This window comes from Perca fluviatilis, chromosome 4 (assembly GCF_010015445.1).
Source record: "Perca fluviatilis chromosome 4, GENO_Pfluv_1.0, whole genome shotgun sequence".
Classification (NCBI taxonomy): Eukaryota; Metazoa; Chordata; class Actinopteri; order Perciformes; family Percidae; genus Perca; species Perca fluviatilis.
This window is the reverse complement of record NC_053115.1, coordinates 16,845,834-16,858,824: the sequence shown is the minus strand read 5'-3', so window position 1 is coordinate 16,858,824 and position 12,991 is coordinate 16,845,834. Positions and strand designations below refer to the sequence as shown.

At 39.1% G+C, this 12,991-nt stretch overlaps 1 protein-coding gene across 4 annotated transcripts in view; it reads left to right on the top strand.

Moving 5' to 3' along the window:
• The window catches only part of srgap3 (SLIT-ROBO Rho GTPase activating protein 3), a 61,162-nt gene that overhangs the window by 33,149 nt on the left and 15,022 nt on the right, over positions 1 to 12,991 (top strand). For all 4 annotated transcript variants that reach the window (XR_005638937.1, XR_005638938.1, XM_039797178.1 and 1 more), the window contains 6 exons: positions 2,484 to 2,669; positions 5,673 to 5,801; positions 10,344 to 10,565; positions 10,675 to 10,776; positions 11,564 to 11,761; positions 12,024 to 12,108. Coding sequence is in view for 2 of the 4 variants with exons in the window: in XM_039797178.1 (XP_039653112.1) it covers positions 2,484 to 2,669; positions 5,673 to 5,801; positions 10,344 to 10,565; positions 10,675 to 10,776; positions 11,564 to 11,761; positions 12,024 to 12,108 (922 nt within the window). In the remaining 2 variants the exon portion in view is untranslated. The remainder of the gene's footprint in view (positions 1 to 2,483; positions 2,670 to 5,672; positions 5,802 to 10,343; positions 10,566 to 10,674; positions 10,777 to 11,563; positions 11,762 to 12,023; positions 12,109 to 12,991) is intronic.

Sequence of the window (12,991 nt, the reverse complement as noted above, 5' to 3'; positions counted from 1 at the left end):
TTTATGACAATCTCGCTCTCAGGCCTGGGTGCTGGTTCCATTCATTCATTCATGTAGTTATTTGTAGTTAATTCATTGTTTTCTCAGCAGTATTTAACAACATTTACTCACAGCTAGTTAGTAATGGAAAAATAAATATGTAAAAATATCATAGCTGCTGCATATTTTGGGGGGAAAAAACATCAGATTTTTTATATTTCAGTTTCAATTGACAAAAAACAGATTTATTTTGTGCATGATTGGTATATTTTAACCTTCTTAAAAATATCTAAAACATCATTAGGTCTATTTAAAAATATTTTATATACCTAATCAAGTTGCTCTTGTGTTGAGTATATTTATTTGGGGCCAATTTTTATTCACTGTTTTAATAAAGATGTCATCAAATTTTCTTGAGAGTTGTTTTCCTCACGTTTTATGTCCTTGCCCACGATATTACTAGATGATGTTATGGTCCCTAGCCAGTTCCCTAGAATATTTAGATGTATGTTGAATAGGAGCCAAGCCCGCCTTGCATACATTATGAAAAACTTCTCACTGTTGGGCTTCTTTCACCAGCTCAGAGTCTGCAGGAGTTAAATAGCCCTAGGCTGTCATCAGAGGACTCAAGTATACGCACACTTCCTGTAGACACCGCTGAAGCTCAGTCTTCCTGCAAATGAGTTTGTGGCTTTAGCTGCAGGTCCTGTAGTCAGATGGTTTAAAGTTGGCTGCAAATGTTGCACGTTTTCAGAGGAATTTGAAAGAAAGGGTTTGACAGTTTGGGGAGGAACAGAGTGTTAGCCTAGTTCTCTCTTCATGGAGTAGCATTGTTGTCGAGCTTTGTCACTCTGAGAATAGACTAGTGGCTTTTATTCTATCTATTTATGGTACATTCAGGTGTTTGCCTTGCAGCTTTTTGTCACTCCGTTCTTGTTTTTCTAAGAGTTTCTGCATCACCTGGAGAGGAGTACTATTTATTCACACAGCACACAGAGGGGAATTAATAGAGCCTCCTCAAGTGGCAGCATTGGTAAATATATCACAGGGTTGGAGGTCAGTGGAAAATTATAGTTGCAAGTGACCGAACGGAAAACGTGATTTTGATGAGCAGCTTTTATAGAGATAAAAGGAACCCCACTGCTTAACTTCAGCACCAAGTGAACATTACCTGCTTACTTGCTCACAGGAAACAAATAAATTACTGTTTTAAGTTGACTGTCTAACATCCTTAGGTGTTCATAGAAAATCCTGAATGCTCGAGACGTTGAAAGATTCGGCTCACATCTGGACGTTCCTTTACGAGGCTTAAGAATGGTCTTCCAAGAGGAGAGACTCTCAATGAGCATCTGGGACGAGTTAAAGACGCAGGATGCTTCTGTCTTGTCTAACAAGGGCTTTCTGTCACTAAAGTCTTGTCATCGCCATGTTGGAGTGGGGCGTGGGGTGTCTGAGTGTCAAAAGTGTGAGCGTCTAAGTAGAGGTAACTGCCCGAGAACACAGAAAACAAATGCAGCCACTCTGCTGCACAGAAGAGCTGAAAATAAAGAAGTTTGGGGAGAGTTACTGTAGAAATGATTTACAGTAGAGGCAGGGAAAGTCACATTGAAGAGGGGATGAGGGGGTGAGTTGAAGATTTGACAGCCAAGCCCTTGGATACACTTGAAGTATTCCACATGTCATGACATCTGTGTTACCGCTGCATTGGCACCCAAATTGATCCACCAGGCCACCATGAAAAAGCTCAAATCAAACCAGATTTTGGAAGGAAGTGACACAGTGGAACTTGAGAAATGTGATCTTTCCTTTTTATCTCCTTATTGTTGGTGGGAATATGGCAGTATCAACACAGCAGTATCAACACAGCAGTAATACTGTTGTAAGTCAATGTCACGATGTGGGGGGCTGTGTGTGAATGGGTATATGAGCACAAAAGCACAGACATGTCTTGGTGGTATGCTTTTTTCCACGTTTAGCCTACCATGACGCTTGTTAAACCATCTATACCACTTCTCAAGTCGATACACCAAGTTTCTATGACTGGTGGTATCGATGTCAATCATCAAACTGAATCAGGGCTTACATGTCTTTTTACAATTCCCAGCAGTGGCCACCTTTACATATTTATGGCTGGCTGACTAAAATACTAATAATACTGTATAATAATACTGATTTAGATTTTACACAACTGCCCATTTCTGCAGAATGCACAAGTTTTATTATTTTATATAGGACTGCAACAATTAGTCTATAAAATGTTTAAAAATAAACTGTGGAAAAATGCCATTCACAATTTATCTTAACCCACAGTATTGTCCTCAATTTGCCTGTTTTGTGAGACCAACTGTTCAAAGCCCAAATATATTTACATTTATAAATTTACTTTCATCGTGACAAAGAAAAGCAGCAAATCCACACATTTGAAATGATTATTCAATTATCAAAATAGTTGCCGATTAATTTTCTGTCTTTCATTTTCAACTAACGTAATGCCCCTCTTGCAGGTGATGAAAACATACCACATGTACCACACTGAGAGCATCAGTGCAGAGAACAAGCTGAAGGACGCTGAGAAGCAGGAGGAGAAGCAGTTCAGCAAGTCCGGAGATCTCAACGTTAACCTGCTGCGCCACGAGGACAGACAACCAAGACGTAGCTTCGTCAGGAAAATTGAGAAGATGAAAGAGAAGGTGAAGGATGGATAGTGTTGTTTGTTTACATACAGTAATAAATGTAGCGCCATTAAGCTTCAGTCTTCTTGCTAAAAATCTAGAACCATCAGTTGTTGTTTTTTTTAAAGCTGCTGTAATCGGTATTTTTATAATAATAATAATAATAATAATAATAATAATAATAATAATAATAATAATGCATCTAATGACTATGCACAATGTGAAAGGGGTCGCTCATAGTGAGGAACCCACATTGAATTAACACTGAAACCTGCAGTTCCTCACAGCTTTATGGAGATTAAAGCCCCTTTTAGCTCATTGTTTTGGTTTTCGGGCCCTCAATTTGTCACTGTACACTGCCTGCCCAGCACCGCATGCAACGGCATATACAAACAAATTCAGCGACCAGCTGCTGAACACAATGGCACATTTAGCTGCTTGAGTCAGATATTTCCCTCAGGAGTTAGTAAAGACCAGTTTGCTGACAAGTTCAATTACAGTAAAATATGATAATTTACAAGTGTAATATTCACAGTTATTGCAGTTTAAGCAGCTTCTCCTCCAAGCTGAATAGTTCTGTAAATGGAGAACTAGCTCTATTTGTTGGGTTCACTTGGAGAGAGTGAGAGGAATAGAGATAGACCAGCAGATAGGCAGCAATATAATGTCAGAAAGTCTCAGGAGAATACTGAAGGTCTGCAGCCAGATACGCACTGAGAGCCAATAACACTCCCAACTCCCAGCCAATAACACATCTCTTTCCATCTTAGGCAGATTTCTAGTTTGTCTGCTAGCAGTGTAGGGCTGGTGGTCTCTGGAGCATGATGTACTTTAGATGCACACATGCCTTTTTCTATTCTGGATCTTCTTCTAGAATTTCTTCATGCAAATGAAACTCCCATTATCTCTCAGGTTCTGGAAATCAAAAGGCTGTCAGGATGACAGCGTCTCTCCCTCCTCAGAGGTGCTTCTTGGCTTGGGAACTGAACACTATTTATAACGCAGCGTGGCAATGAATATTTTTCTTTTATGCTTTTGTCTCATTACTCCTTTTCTGGAGGAAAAGGAAGAAAAAAAAGTTAATCTTCTTTCCTCTAACCCACGGCTGAAATTTGCATCATAATGGCTTTGTGGAATTGGAAATAAAATGTCCACGTATTGTGAAATGTACAAACAAACAAATAATGGGTCGGGTGAAACTACTTTGTCCATACTGTTAGGCACGAGTTTGCAAAATCAATGTGTGTTGTGTGTTTTCAGTACAAATGTCACTTAATGAAAATGTGGTTATTTTGTTTATATTTTTCAGTTCTAAGTAGAATTGCATGTATTTATCTAAAGTCACATTGTAAATACAGACACACAAATAGCCAACCGTCTAAGTTAAACACTTAACATTTGGACTTCTATCATGCAGTCTGTGTAAATACTTTTAAAATTGTATTTTAAAGGAATTTTGTTAAATACACTGTTTCGTTTTATTTTTTTGCTGGGAGTTACACTGCGTTCCATTTACCTGGGAATTAACAAAATCTGCTGTTGTCTTTACACTTTAGTTTTTGTCTGAGTTAAACAAATGCTATACAACATGTCAATTAGTGAACTTTAGAGTTGCTGGTAGTCTGGTGGTTTACCTTTGGACAAAGCCAGGCTTGCTCCATCCCCCATTTCCAGTCTTTATGCTAAGCTAAGATAATAAGCTGTTGGCCCCAGCTTCATATTTACTGTACAGACTCAATGTTCTCATTTAACTTTCTGCAAGAAAGTGAATAAGCGTTGTCTCCAAAATGTCAATCTATTCCTTTAATTATATATTTTACTAAGCTGTTGAATGCTTTTATACATACCCAAACATACGTATGTATATACCGTATGTGTGTGTTTGTGTGTGTGTGTGTGTGTATGTACAGTACAGGCCAAAAGTTTGGACACACTTTCTCATTCAATGCATTTCCTTTTTATTTTCATGACTATTTACATTGTATATTCTCACTGAAGGCATCAAAACTATGAATGAACACATATGGAATTATGTACTTAACAAAAAAGTGTGAAATAACTGAAAACATGTCTTATATTTTAGATTCTTCAAAGTAGCCACCCTTTGCTTTTTTTATTAATAAGGGAAAAAATTCCACTAATTAACCCTGACAAAGCACACCTGTGAAGTGAAAACCATTTCAGGTGACTACCTCATGAAGATCATTGAGAGAACACCAAGGGTTTGCAGCGCTATCAAAAAAAGCAAAGCTACTTTGAAGAATCTAAAATATAAGATATGTTTTCAGTTATTTCACACTTTTTTGTTAAGTACATAATTCCATGTGTTAATTCATAGTTTTGATGCCTTCAGTGATAATCTACAATGTAAATAAAGAAACACATTGAATGAGAAGGTGTGTCCAAACTTTTGGCCTGTACTGTGTGTGTATATATATATATATATATATATATATTATATATTTTAAAAATAAATAAATTGACAGATCTGTAAAACTGAGTGTCTCCACAACGATTAATGCAAAGCAACACTTTAAATCTTGTGTTGACAAGAGATGTGCTCATAACATTCTTGGAAAAAACGTCAATCAGCATTAAAAAAGCATTAAAAAATGACTAATTGGCTAAAGAAACCTTAGTCAACTAAGACCAAAATGGCCGATTAGTAGACTAATTGAGGGGGCAGCCCTAAACATAATCACCTTTTAAAACTGCACAACTTACTAAAGCCAGAGCCTCTTTAAGTTCTTTGTGAGCATCCCCACTCTGTATCCTTGGGTACTTCAGTGTTTAGAGACAGAATAATGACTAAATGCAAGCCTGGCTGTGGCACTTAACACATTACTGTCTAGAGGCAGCTTCTCTACAGCCTGTTTCTCCAAACTTTCCCTGCCATCTCTACCTGTCTGATGGTCCCAAAGCTGCAGCTGCCTGAGCACACACTCAAACCCTCCCACTGCTTGATTTTCCTGCACTGATGGTTTTTCTCCTCATCTGCTCTGTCTCTTCTCTCCTCCCCAGAGGCAAGCCAAGTACTCAGAGAATAAGCTGAAATGCACAAAAGCCCGGAATGACTATTTGTTGAACCTGGCAGCAACAAATGCAGTTGTGGCAAAATATTACATCCATGACGTCTCTGATATGATTGATGTAAGTATGCGCTAGGCACATGTGTTTGTGTACATCTCCCAGCTGGGGTTTCTAATGTTGATTTAACTCTGCAACACTGTCGCTTTTCTCGCCATCTGTTCTTAAGTCTCAATCACTCTCAGCCTGTTAGCGGTTTGTTTTCAAGCTGCTCTGTTGGCCCCAATGAATGTATTTGCCATAATTTTTCCATTTTTAATCCCTGCACAACAGGATTAACACTGATATGCGAGTGACTGACTGACTGCTGTTGACATGAATATTAGTCCAGCGATCTGCAGTATCACGCAGCTACAGAAGGATATTTTTGACTGATTCTGTCAAGGGACTCCATCAGTGTTGACTCCTCTGCCTCATTCATTTGTTTTCGTTAATGCTGCTTTTGGGAGCTTTGCTGCGACAAACACAGCATGTGAAGAGAGAGAAGAGACAAGACCTTGTGATTGTCTTCCTCTAACTGTCACCAAGTAAAACCATGACCCAAGACACACACTCGCTCTCTCTATTGGCTTTCCTTCTGTGGTCTCTCCTTTCATGGGTCAGAGCAGAGGAAGGAGCATTTCAATCAGGAGAGACTTTGTTGCAGATATGCAAAGGTTTATTGTACATACAGTACAGGCCAAAAGTTTGGACACACCTTCTCATTCAATGTGTTTCTTTATTTTCATGACTATTTACATTGTAGATTCTCACTGAAGGCATCAAAACTATGAATGAACACATATGGAATTATGTACTTAACAAAAAAGTGTGAAATAACTGAAAACATGTCTTATATTTTAGATTCCTCAAAGTAGCCACCCTTTGCTTTTTTTGATAACTCTGCAAACCCTTGGTGTTCTCTCAATGAGCTTCATGAGGTAGTCACCTGAAATGGTTTTCACTTCAAAGGTGTTTGAAAATGTGCATCTATCACTGTGACTAATGAAGTGGCGTATGGTGGTGTGGCCTCAAGGAAAAATGTGACAACCAAGCTATTAGCACAGTGGTTTGTCAGGGTTAATTAGTGGAATTTGTTCCCTTATTAATAAAAAAGCAAAGGGTGGCTACTTTGAAGAATCTAAAATATATGACATGTTTTCAGTTATTTCACACTTTTTTGTTAAGTACATAATTCCATATGTGTTCATTCATAGTTTTGATGCCTTCAGTGAGAATCTCATGTCATGAAATAGTCATGAAAATAAAAGGAAACGCATTGAATCAGAAGTTGTGTCCAAACTTTTGGCCTGTACTGTATGCATAATAAAATGTACATGGTCTTTGGAGATTAGACTCCATCGTTGTAGTACTAATAATTTTTTTAAATAGGCGTAGAGAACTATGTCATAACCCCCCGATGGAATCCAGACACCGGTGGTGGCGGAGAAGGAACCCGAAGACCAGACCGAAGGAGGCTCCGGGGCGTTCAGCCGGAGAACGACAACGACTGGTGGTGGAAGGGGAAGGGGAGGTGGAGGGTTGCCCGCTTTGCCTGAAATGACAGCTGATAGTGCAGGGAGAGAAACAGATTTAGGACAGGGTTGTGATACTGTAATTGGCGCTTGAAATTCGTGGCCAATTCTGATTGGTTTATAGGAAGGTTAACGCTTCCAACAGCTGATTTGATTTAGGAAGAGAGCAGTGATTAATTGTTGGGTCTTCCTGAAGGAATTTACGCTGAGCTACATTTCAAACTCTGACACTGTATTCCCTATATTATTACCAATATACCTTTTTTGTATGTCTAGAAAACCTACACCTAACACTTACATTTAAAAGTCACTTTTATTCAAGTTATGAACCAGTAGCAGTGCTGGAACGTCTTTATTACCAGGGTTTAAAAGGATGTCTTTGTTTAGCAAACCACTAATGGTTGGAAGTTGGTCAAAGTCAGCTGGTGAGCAAAGGCTGTGTTTATGCAGGCATGAATGCGGTTAATGTGGTTCGATGACCTGCTACCAGTCACCCTGCACAGACAGATGAACATTAAGATGAGGAAGCCTTTATTGACCATTTTAGACCGAATCATTCAAACATTCTGTATACATGTATTCCTTTTAGATTTGCACACAGACATACAGCTCCCTCTTAAGGGAGATGAGACTTTGTGACTTTGTGATGTTATTGTCTTACTGTCTAATCTCGTTTGCCTTTACACAGTTCATGTCTGTTGTCTGTTAAGTTCTTTTTCATCCCCCTGGTTTAATTTTTTTCCATCCAGATTTTTATCTTCTTGTATCTTCTTGAAGGTTTTGATTAGTTGTGCAAGCAAATTACTTCTTTCCAAACTGCATTTTGCATAATTTTTTTGTGTTATACTATGTTGCATACTGTATTCAAATATTTTTTTTTCTCATTAACTGTTAATGAGTAAATACCAAGGTTAAATCTTCCCCATGAAGTCATACTTTGTAACCAAGGCTTATGTAGCAGAGTTTAAGAGACAGATAGCAGTGAATGTGGACTTTGTGGCTGTCTATACCAAACAAAAGAGTTTAATATTAAGATTTGAATGTTAACCTGTCAGCCCTTCAGTGTTTCCCCCCTTGTCTCTGTGCTAATAGCTTGGTTGTCACATTTTTCCTTGAGGCCACACCACCATACGCCACTTCATTAGTCACAGTGATAGATGCACATTTTCCAGGTCAGGCATGATAAAATGGGATTTTAGTGAGCTTTCTGAGAATATAATGAACATTACATTATTTCAAACAATTCCAGTTAAAATAGCATTAAAAGAGTATGATCTCTGCTATATGCAATGTAATGGTGATATGTTGGTGGTAGCTGGACACACTGAGTGCCTGATTCATGGCTGTCCCTGCCACTTTGATGGATCCAGTGTGTTGAAACTGAAAGGTCCATGTCATCCCAAATATTGCTGAGCTGCAAGGAATGGGATTGTGAGCTTGACTGGTTTGGCTGCCACAAGTGGGGCAGAGGAGGATGAAGGGTCCGTTTGTCATGTCAGAGTAACTGCACACCATACATCAAACCAGACGCTCACGCAGCAAGAAGTCAGCTTTGTCAGTCAGCATCAGTGACTTTAAACTGTTGAAGTGTAGTTCTGAACAACATGTGGAGTTTATTTTGCGCTGCCTAGAGCTGATGAAAGCTGAGAGGAAAGTATTTAGACTACTTGGAAGATAAGATTAATATGGTTAAGTTTAATTACCTCCATGGATGAACTTAATTTTTGCAGTAGCAAATAATAAGCTATAGCATACAGCAAAAAAAGAATAAAACAGTTATTCAGTACATGGTGGTTATGCATACATTACGCGACTGAGTTAAAATTTAAGGATTTTAAATTGATTGTGTGAGGTATTATTGCTGAGGGTAAAAACATTTGAGTAAACCTTGATCAAACAAATAAAATGCAGCCTGTATAAACATGAATATATTTCAAATTAAATGAGTGGCATACAAAATAAATTATAATTATTTGCCAATATTAATATGCAGTGTGTGTGTGTGTATGTATGTATGTATGTATATATATATGTATATATGAATATATGTATGTATATATATATATATATGTGTATATATATATATATATATGTGTATATATATATATATATGTATATGTGTATATATATATGTATGTATGTATGTATGTATGTATGTATGTATGTATGTATGTATGTATTATATATGTATATATATGTGTATATATGTATATGTATATATATGTATATGTGTATGTATATATATATGTATATGTGTATGTATGTATGTATATGTGTGTATATATATGTATATGTGTGTATATATATATATATATGTGTGTGTGTGTGTGTAAATATATATATGTATGTATGTATGTATGTATGTATGTATATATATATATATATGTGTATATATATGTATATATATGTATGTATGCACACTGACGGTATGTTTCCACAGCTCTAATGGGAAAGATGATAATATAAGAAAGTGGTAGGATTAATGATTCACAGAGCTGTCAGCTGCCTCAAGCTCCTTCTAAACCTCCTCACTACCATCCTCTGCTTAATTAGGTTACTTCATCCAGCTCTGTATGATAATGCTCTGTAATTTTCCCTGGTGTCCTACTGTGCTAGCTCCTGTAATTCTGTGAACTCTACTTCTATTTTTGAAAGGTAACCCGTATCCGGATGTAATTTGGGATTTAGTCCATTAAATAGGTCTAAACATGAAAGAAGGTGCTCAAACTAACAGAATTCACAACTAAAATTATTCCACATTCCCTGATAAATTTGATTGACCAATTGATTTGTCAAATTAAAGGGCAACTTAACACCATGTTGGAAATCTTTTGCTATTTGTTTCTAGCTTCCAGTAGCATAACTGTCCATGTTGCTGCAGTGATGTAGAAGTGTACTCCAGGGTGTGGTCAGTACACCAGGACATCACTGCTGGCTGTGGTTACAGGTGCAACAGAGCACACTCAGTGGTGAAACTTCAGCCTGATGTTAATTTTTTATTATTTTAGATTCTATTTTAGAATTCATCTAACACATTTACAGAGTGTTTTCCTGGTTATTTATCAGATTTTTTTTTTTTTTATCTCCGCAGTGCTGTGACCTAGGATACCACGCTAGCTTGGCGCGCACCCTCAGGACCTACTTATCTGCCGAGTACAATTTGGAGACATCACGCCACGAGGGACTGGATATCATAGAGAATGCAGTGGACAACCTGGATTCCCGCAGTGACAAGCACAAGATCATGGATATGCATAACCAGGTGTTCTGCCCTCCAATGCGCTTTGAGTACCTGCCACACATGGGAGATGAGGTGAGATGCTTTAAATGCTAAAGAATGTTTTTATTTTTAGTAACATTTTAAGCTTCAGATGGATCTATTTTGATTGTTGTAACCCATGATTCCTCCTCCGCCTCCTAAGGTGTGCCAGGTGAGCGCCCAGCAACCTGTCCAGACTGAACTCCTGATGCGCTACCACCAACTGCAGTCTCGCCTAGCTACGCTAAAGATTGAGAATGAGGAGGTGAGGATTTATGATGGCCCTGTGTCTGTCCGGCACCCCCTCCACCACCACCTTTTGCCCCACCCCCTAAAACAGAAAGCCCTGTCTCATTTACCCCAGAGCCAAGTAGGAGGGCCACATCACCATCTGTTCTCATTGCAATTACACTCCAATGACCCTTGCTCTGCGGGAGGCGAGAATATATTAAGATTGTCACAGCGCCAATGTTATGTTTTCTATGAAGTTATATATGAAATTGTCTATTTTGTGATGAAGGGAGGACTTTCTCATTAAGAACCGCAGACACAAAGGTGCAAATGGAGGCTATAATAACCAGGGCCTGTTAGACTCTTCTGTGACAATGGCTCTGCCCCTTCCCTGTCTCCCTGTGTCTTGTGTCTTGTGCTCTGGAGGATAATGGACGAGCCCTGCCATTACTGGAAATGGGCTTTATCAATCTTAGCCCTAAACAAAAAGCCTCCTTCAGTAATTTCACATACAATTTGTCTAACAGACACTTTTCATTTTCAGGTCTCAGTCTGATGTATGTCTGACGTGCGGTTTGCTCTGGACTGATATTCAAATGCTGCTTGACGTCATTTTAGTGTAATTCAAGGTCATGTATTTTTCAGGGGTTAATTTGTCTTTGTGCCGTAAATCACTGACACTTGTCCTTGAAAATGGCATCAGTTACTTTGGTTCCATCAAGGCTTGGAAAAAATAGTCACAAAGATATGAGCAAGACTGAGTAAGATATGATGCTTCATTTGTCATCTACTTTGCTTTCTATTTTCCCCCATCTGTGCAGGTGAGAAAGACCTTGGATGCCACCATGCAAACGCTGCAGGACATGCTGACGGTAGAGGACTTTGACGTGTCGGATGCCTTCCAACACAGCCGCTCCACTGAATCCATTAAGTCCGTGGCCTCCGAGTCCTACATGAGCAAGCTGAATGTAGCCAAGAGGAGGGCGAACCAACAAGAGACTGAAATGTTCTACTTTTCGGTGAGTTCATGTCAATTTTGATCTGTCTATCGTTCCAAACTGTTAATGGCCGCCAGCCTGCTGGAACTCCAGCTTTGTGCTGCTTTTCAAAATCCAAGTCAGAGTCATAATTTCCACATGCTCTGAAAATAGAAATTAAATTAAAACTAGAACAGATTGAATTTATAGCTGATTTGAGCGACACTGAATTGTTTGACTGGGCTCATGTTACAGTGGATTAGTGTTGCTGCTCGTTCATTGTTGCCTTCATCTCTCTGTGTAGAAATTCAAGGAGTACCTGAATGGCAGTAACCTCATCATTAAGCTGCAGGCCAAGCATGACTTACTGAAGCAGACACTGGGTGAAGGTAAGGAGTCTTTTTTTCTTCATCGGTCTTCATCTATGACCTATGGACTCCCACCACAGCTCTGTAAAGTCGCTGCCTTCAGGGTTATAAGGTGCAGGCCTTATCCAATACGCAGCAGGGATTGAGGTTTAGGAGGCTACAAAGACAACAATCTCTTAGAGAAGCAGGAAAAAAGAGGAAATGGTCCCTGCTATTCAAATGGAAAGCTATCACACCAAAACCAGACCACATCTACTTTTAGGTATCCATTCCCCTTTCTGCGTATCTCCATTAGTTAAAGCATTATCCGGTTAGTCTCTATATTGTGAAGCCACAGGGAGGGTTTCCATCTCCAGGCTGTAAGAGAAAGGCTTCCCTCGGCCCCTCCCTTCCCCAGGGGTCCCCTTGTCACCTCAGCTGTGAACAGTTTACGCCCAATCAATCAGCAGGACCAGACCCAGGCCCATTTCGGCAGCTGCTCCTGCATCAGGCGTTCACCTTATAGAAAAGGGCATCAGGCACAGACAGCTGAGGCCTTGCAACACAAATTAATAGTTTTTACTTATTAATTTATTTTCCTCTGTTGAGCTTTCAGGACCCCAAAAACTCATTGGGATTCCCTCTGTGGCAAACTACCAACTGCATGTTTTTGCACTCATAAACACTCCCATTATAGCTCATTTCAGTCTTTGGACAGATCTGTTTGTATGTCCACGGTGGAGCAGCTGAAAGTGTGTATGAGCACGGCATATGGCATCTCCAGGTACCACCCATGTTTAATTATTCATGATCAATCAGGGTTGCTTTGTGCTTATTAGCTCGATGCTTCATGGCCAAAATAGCATGTTTGTTTATGTGAGTGGTTGTTTGTGAGCATGACAGAGGGAACAAGATGAGACTGGTG